Source organism: Leptonotus elevatus, chromosome 8 (genome assembly GCF_054856555.1).
Source record: "Leptonotus elevatus isolate MCC_2025b chromosome 8, RoL_Lele_1.0, whole genome shotgun sequence".
NCBI classification, from domain to species: domain Eukaryota; kingdom Metazoa; phylum Chordata; class Actinopteri; order Syngnathiformes; family Syngnathidae; genus Leptonotus; species Leptonotus elevatus.
Window position 1 is genome coordinate 6,629,645 of NC_141246.1, and position 8,208 is coordinate 6,637,852.

The window sequence follows — 8,208 nt, forward strand, 5'->3', positions numbered from 1 at the left end:
CATCGGAAAGTTAATCACAATTTGTTTCATGAGGCTGGTTGACTTTTCCAACAATAAACAAAAGAGGAAGGACTTGTTAGTTACCTGTAAGTCAAATATATATATTTTTTCTTGTTGTGCTCTGTATCGACTTGAATACTTGCAGGGTAAGTGAAAAGCATGTGAAACCTTGTTTTTATTAAACAATGTATGTATTTGTTTGTTGCAAATAAAAGTTTAAATATCACAAGAATTTACAAATCTGACTATTTAACCATTAGTTCTTGCTTGACACTACTTGGACTTCATTCTTTCGTCAAAGTAGAATTGTGCCATAATGTGTGTGTGAACGATAGAGCATCACAGTTGGGTTGCTTTAATGTGGTTTCCCCATCGTCCATTTTAAAGTGTCGCCATCCAGGAAGACACAGCGCAAGAAAATGGAATTAAAACTCGGCTAAACAAAACAAATGCCTGTAATGGAGGTTAATTGTTCAGTAGGTGAGTTCCATCTGTGTCCAATGGAAGTTTAAAAAAGGCAACCTAATGGACAGGTTTTTGTCATTGCTTTGTTGCCTTTTCAGACCGAACCAATGTTTTCATTTTATGATGTTGGCACTGCATATTTCACGTTATATTTTTAATCAAAGATTTTGCAAGGGCCGGCCGGTCATAAACTAATCTCTGTCTCGAATGCATGTAAATGTTTTTTTTTTGTCATTTAAATTTTTTAACGTAGTTACTGGTTTTGCGCGTTAACTCAAAATGTAATGGAATACTTTACACATATATATCTCAATCATGCTGATAACTGAAATACCTCACGATATTAAATTCTTTTTTTTTTTGTACCCTCTCAAAGCTTTTCTTACATATTTGCTTTTAACATTTTGTCTTTTCTTTTTTTTACTCCTGTCATGAAAGCAAAGAGAAACTACCAGCTCTTACAGTTGAAAAGTTGTTGTTGCGTAACCTAATAGTTTTTTGGCAGGGAAGCCGTACAACAATGGTGGCAACAAACCTTATACAGGTGAACCTTGAACAAGTTTGAATCCTGGCTGAAGGGCTCAACAACCTGATGCTCATCAAACTCTTGATTTTACCTTCCCCTTTGATCTCATCTGAGCTTTTGATCTAATTGGGAATGACCACATTTGCACTGGTCATTACTCCTACACGTCTAACATTCCTAATGAACCTGTCACAGGTACCTCCCTAATCGAAAACCTCTCACACCTCCCACTCCCCCATTCACAGTATATAAGAACCTGTTGTAGCTCATTGTTTCTAGTTCAAAGAAGAAGCCCATTGCCCGTATTGGGATTTCTCATCGTCCTGTAATAATGGTGAACTATGAGGTGACCGTCTACACAGGCAACCGAGCTGCCGCCGCCACCACGAACAGCGTGCACATCAAGCTGGTGGGCACTGATGGCGAGAGTGACAGCACATGTCTCAACATTTTGCCCATCTTCACAGGATCAGTAAGTATATCACTATTTCGTGTGCTCGTTGGAGTTGTACTGAAAGTGCCAAAAGATGATTGATTGCCAACCAAGGTATACACAAGATCCATATTAAAACATGAAATGCATGAATGATTTCAACTACAAAATGAATTTATTGTCAGGTGGAATTATTTAGAAGTTACGTTGCAATCAGTGTGTCAGCTAGAATTAAAACTTCCTTTCGGGACGTACTCACTTAAAAATGAATGAATGAAATAATAATAAAATAATAAAAATAAAATGCTGTAATTACTTAAATACAATACCCCATAGACAATATTTATTCTGAAAGGAAAATCAAGGTTCTCGAAAAAAAAAATCTGTTGGGAGTTTACTTTATAGCAAACAATTTTTCCAAGACATAATTTATACAAAATAATGTAACATAAATATAATGTGTGCAATTTAGCTATAGCATTGATCACCAAAATTAAGGTAAAAAAAAAACTGATTGCATTGTTTATTTCTTGAAACATTCATATTGTTTTTGAAATCTTTGTTCTTTTTTCATAGTAGCTAACTTAGTATTTCAACTTTCAATTGGCAAATCAGCAGCAGTTGTTGCTGTGACTTGTCAAATTGTCAAATATTTATATATAGATCCTGCTTTTTACCTGGAGGTTACTACATATATATACACATATATATATATATACATATATACATATATATATATATATATATATATATACATATATATATATACATATATATATACATATATATATATACATATATATATACACATATATATATATATACATATACACATATATATATATATATATATACACATATATATATATATATATATACACATATATATATATATATACATATACACATATATATATATATACATATACACATATATATATATATATACATATATATATACATATATATATATACATATATATATATATACATATATATATATATACATATATATATATACACATATATATATATACACATATATATATATATACACATATATATATATATATATATATTTTTTTTTTCTTCTTCTTTTTTCATGAGATGGCTTGAGAAGTCGAAATACTGCACACGTCTTATCGAATACCATATAAGGTCACGGTTTGGTGTCCAAATTTCAAACTATTTTTGAGGTTACGTAGATGTACAGATCCGCGACTGGCCATGCGATATGGACATGATCTGGCGGTACATTGGAGGCCGGATAGAGTGAGTTATCTTAGAATTGATCTCCACTGGTTCTTTGGTCAGAACTCTCTTCCCTCTTGTCCCAGCTCTTGCAATGACACAGCTGGATCTTTGTACCACAACAGTCACTTTGGCAGAACGGCAATCTAGGCTCACCATGCTTGTGCAAGGGCTTGGGTTTGTGTACCCAGACAGTTCTGCACTGACTGGAATGAAAAACACAAAATGACACAATTGTCCCGAAAATTACTTGTAATTGTGCATAAATTATTTCAAGAGACAACCCTTTCTGTCAATTTTCCAGGTGTCAACTTATACTGTTTCCTGCCCAAATTCCCTTGGACAGCTGCTTATGATACAACTACACAAACAACCAATCATCGCTTTACCCAATGACGCTTGGTTCCCTGACAAGGTGGAAATCAAATCACCCGAGGATAACGTCTATACCTTTCCAGTGTACTGCTGGATCAGTGACAGGGAGATTCATCTCTTCAGAGAGGGCAAAGGTGGGTTGTCATATGTATGCTTGTCTGCTATTGAATACTTGATAGCTACAAATGATACTCATGCAATATTTGTGGTTTTGCTCTAAAAGCTCTGAGGATCTTTGATGAAAGCAGCCCTCTTGGTGAGCACGCGAGGCAGAAGGAGCTGAGCCAGCGAAGTGCTGACTATGAGTGAGTGTCTTCACTGTGTACTGCATTTTCTTATTTATGTACATAATTATTTATTTTCAATACTGTATTTGCTTCTTTTTTTTTTAAATATGGAAAACATTCTGTGTGAGATAACAATCTTTAAACCTCCCAATAGCTGGAATTTTATTGGCCCAGGTTTGCCCTACACAATTAAGGCAGATGGTACTTCGACCCTGCCAGATGAGGTCCAGTTCTCCTACACCAAAGATGCAGAGTTTACATTCACAGCGGCTTCAGAGTAAGAGCCCTCCAAATCTTACAGTATAATGGAACCAATGCTTTCAATGCTGAAACTACTTTCTTTTAGTTACCATAGCTACTATTTCTTGCAAAAAAGCTGCCTGCTTTGTTTCCCAGGTTGGAGGAGCTTTATCTGAAAGGGCTGATTAACAACAAGGAAAATTGGGAACATCTTTACTTAATCGATGAAGTGTTCAGTAACAAAAACACACCCTTATTAGGTACTGAGGCCAAATGGCGTTTCCATCTTCACCAAGTGCTTACGTGTTATTTGTCAGGTGTTTATAGGAGTCAGGATAAAAAAAAAGAAACTAAATAATACATTAACACCAGCAAAGTAGTAACAGGAGTATTTCAATTATTAGTTTCTGTATTGTTATTATTTTTGACAAATGTGCTGTAAAGTTTTATGTGTTTTGTCAGAACATGTCAAGGAACACTGGAGTGAGAACTGGTTTTTTGCTTACCAGTTCCTAAATGGAATCAATCCTACCTTGATTCAACGTTGCAAAACTCTGCCCAAGAACTTCCCTGTGACTGATGACATGGTCTTCATTCCCGGTGGCTCAAACCTTTCCAAGGAGTTGAAGGTTCGGTTCACATTCTCGTTTTACGAAAAATTTGAATATAGCCTATAGAACCACTTTTTCAACAGCACATAAACACTGCATTGCACTATACAGTACAGTATGTAGTATCTACAATATAAAAATTCAGATTTGTTCGTTCCCAAACAGCAAGGCAACATTTACCTATGTGACTACAAGAACCTGGACGGAATGCCAGCAAACACCATACAAGGGATGAAGCAGTACTTGATGGCGCCCCTTGTCTTGCTTCACAAAAGACAAGACGACAAGCTGATGCCAATTGCCATTCAGGTGACATTAGCTTAATCCAATGTACAAGTAAAATATTTTTAACTGTGAATGTCCCATAAACCTGCAAGCAAAGAGAGGGCATTAGCTGTCCACTGAGCACTACCTGTTGAACAGATCTAACAGGTCCAAGCATTTCATGTGCGTGTTCTGGGAATGTTTGTCAGAGTTTCTCAACCGTTGATTATTCACCTCAAAGGTCCATTAGGAGGTGGGGTATATAGAGTTTGAATAGACTGCATTTTATTCTGTGTTTTCATTGCCAAAGCCGCTGATCGGCGATGTTGCGGCAAGATGGTTGAAGCATCCCCAAAGTGGGTCACACAATTTTTCAACAATGTGTGTAGGTCAGGGACAGTACTTCTAGATTCGCAGACTGAAGCCGTGGTCCTCAAAGTCAAGAAGGTTTCTGGCTTGGCTGCCTGAAGATCTCTTCTCTGCTTTTTGAAAATGACGGCTTATGATGGCTTTATCAAAATGCGACCTTTAATATCTGCTGCGCCGGTTCACAGCTGGGTTTCAAATCAACACTTCAATGTGATGCCATGGTTTTCTGTTAGAAAGTGGATTAAATACGTGGAGACAAGTCTCAGTGCAGTGTAGCATCTGCAGTTACAAAATCCAACATACCATCCTTCTAAGGTCCATCCTTAATTTGAATTTATTTGCTCCCTCTACCACAGCTGAAGCAGATTCCGGCTGAGGACAACCCCATCTTTTTCCCAACTGACTCGACGTTCGACTGGCTGATTGCTAAGATTTTTGTGAGAAGTGCCGATTTCTCAGAGCACCAAATCAACGCCCACTTGCTGCGCACTCACCTGTTGGCTGAAGTTTTTGCGGTTTCACTGCTGCGCAACTTGCCCATGGTGCATCCCTTGTACAAGGTAACAGGAACATCTTCAATCTGGTTTTAACCAAGTGATTTTATTCATCAAAACATATGTTGTCTCAAGATTTTGTTTCATGGTCCTTCCTTCTATCCCTTTAGCTCCTCATACCCCACACTCGATACACTCTGCAGATAAATGAATTAGCTCGGAACCAGCTCATAGGATCCACTGGATTCATAAACGAGGTAAATATCTACCTTTGTTTTCAACATGACATTTAAGATGCTCTGCTTACTTCATACGTTGTACTATTCCTCAGTTTACAGCTTCTGGTGGAGAGGCTTTGAAGAAGATCTTGGCCAGATCGCTGTCTTCGATCACCTACAGGTCCCTTTGCATCCCCGACGATATCGCTGATCGCGACATGCAGGACGTGCCTAACTTCTACTACAGAGATGATGGACTCAAACTGTGGAGCATCATGCTCAAGTATGACTTTTTGCATGAGAAATTATTGTTAACACCAATCTCTACAAATCTTTATAGTCAGGTGACACTTAGGTCAATCAGAATTTTCTCGAGGATCTGGTTGAATTTTCAGATATCATAATTTAGTTTCTCCTCTGAAGTAACTATGACACTAACAGGACTGTCCAACCCAAGAATCATAATGGTACTACTCATTGTATGAACGAAGAAGTAGTCTTGTAACTGTTACAGGTCAAATACCACACCGCTCACTTATTAAAAGACTAACGCAGCACCAAATGAAACTTACATGAGCATGCACTAGGCGACAGAGGCAAAGGAAAAACTCTGAATTATTTTGAGAAGAATCTTTGACCAAAGACTGGGACAGCCATCTGCCTCTGCCGTTTGGGTTAGAGAGTAGAAAAGGAGGAAGGCACAGAGAGACAGAGAGAGACAGTCAGAGAGAGAGAGAGAAAGAGAGAGATACAGAGAAAGAGAGAGTATGGTTCTCTTCAATTATAGAGTCTGTAAGTATCAGTGAACATATTTAGCTGAATCGATGTGTCATGATACAAGTTGTCCCTCAAAAGATTTGTACAGGGAGTGATACAACACTACTACAAAAATGATGGCGAGGTCCTACAAGACACAGAACTGCAGACTTGGATTGGGGAAATTTTTAAATACGGATTCCTTTCCCAACCACAAACAGGTGATATTTACAGAGAATAATGCTACATGAGTGCACATTTTATTCATCAGCAGCTCAAAGTTCTGAGAGTGATACAGTTCTCTCATGTTCTTTTTTTTTTGCCAGGAATCCCTCAGAGTTTCACCACTGTGCCTGAACTGACCAAGTTTGTCACCATGGTGATGTTCATCAGCTCGTGCCAACATGCAGCCATAAACAACGGACAGGTGAATCCCTGTGATAAACAATAGACACATCCTTCATATTAGTTCTGGTCTTATTGCAAACCCTCATTGCAGTATGACTATGGTGGCTGGATGCCCAACACCCCCGCCACCCTGCAGCACGCTCCACCAACTGAAAAGGAGACAACAAGTGTGAAGACAATGCTAAAGACGTTGCCCCCGAAGAACGTGACCGCTCAGGGAATGGCCATAGCCTGGCTGCTCACCAGGCAGTCCTCAGACTTTGTAAGTACACCAAAGTTGACATGCCAAAAATGTTGTGGGAAAAAGCAGACCCTTGTTGTTACGTTGATCCAAGTCTGGGTCGTGGGGTTACCAGACTAAGGAGCAAAGCTCAGATCCCACTTTCTAATGCCCGCCTCCTTTAGTTCCAAGTTAGCTAGTTCAGTGTGTCGAAGCTCTGCCCTGGTGTATGGCTGCCCTGGTGTACGGCTGCAGAAAGTCCTAAGTGTTTTAAGGGTGAAAATTTGTTGTATTGTGTTATATTTGTGATAGTCTTGTCACTTCACTTCCACAAACAAAAGCTAGTGAACGTAAATGAGGGTAGGATCATCAATCTACCAGAAAATGATGTCTCCACACGACAGTCTGCAAGTGCATTAAACTGATCGTCTGTCCGATATTCCCTCACTTGAGAGCAAGACCCACAGAAAGTAAAGATCTCCTGCAAGGAGAACATGGAAGGCCAAAACCAAGATTTGAGGCCCAAATTAAAAAACTGTAATAGATGGGTTTGGCCTGGACATTCGATTGCATTAGATCCTATATTCTACAAAGATAATGATGAGAACCGGTTGTAAAGGGATTGAACGGTCCATGATCGCAGGCCCCAAAATCCTGAAGAAACCCCTCATAACACTGCAAGGGACAGTCACATGCCTAAGGTCAAGCCTAAGGAGCACATAGAAAATACTCCATTATCTGTCTGACAGCATAGAGTTGCTCAAGTAACTAAAATCAAAAGATAATTTGTTGATGAGAGAACTATTATATATTCATGTATATTCTTTGTGTCGACAGGTCCCCCTCGGCCACTACCCCGACGCCTATTACACTGAAGAGACTCCCCTCCAGTTGCAAAGGGATTTTAAAGCTGAGCTTGAAATGTTGTCGATTGAGATCAACAACAGAAACACAAATCTGAAAGTCCCTTACACTTATCTGGACCCAAAGAAAATTGAGAACAGTGTGGCCATCTAAACATTGGAAAATCACAATCAAGGAGGAGGATGCCATGATTGGGAAATGTTTGCGTTTTGAGTGTTCATGAATAGTAATATTCAACATGTTTTTAAATAAAGTATCACAGGGAACCTCTAAGGTTAATCACAATTTGTCCCGTAAGGCTGGTTGCAGGCCAAGCAAGCAAAAAAGTGAAAGCATGTGAAGTCTTGTTTCTTGTTTAAATATCACAAGAATTTAGAAATCTGACAATTTAACAATTAGTTTTTGCTTGACATCATTTGAAGTTCCA

General features: G+C 38.5%; 1 protein-coding gene across 1 annotated transcript; it reads left to right on the top strand.

Moving 5' to 3' along the window:
* The first annotated feature begins 1,322 nt into the window (after positions 1-1,322).
* Positions 1,323-7,934, top strand: LOC147169391 (arachidonate 12-lipoxygenase, 12R-type-like). Its single transcript, XM_086082863.1, has 14 exons — positions 1,323-1,463; positions 2,980-3,184; positions 3,274-3,355; positions 3,492-3,614; positions 3,734-3,837; positions 4,040-4,206; positions 4,354-4,497; positions 5,178-5,381; positions 5,486-5,572; positions 5,647-5,816; positions 6,389-6,510; positions 6,616-6,716; positions 6,789-6,959; positions 7,755-7,934. The coding sequence occupies exons 1-14, from the start codon at positions 1,323-1,325 to the stop codon at positions 7,932-7,934; spliced, it is 2,001 nt and encodes a 666-aa protein (XP_085938989.1).
* The last annotated feature ends 274 nt before the right edge of the window (positions 7,935-8,208 follow it).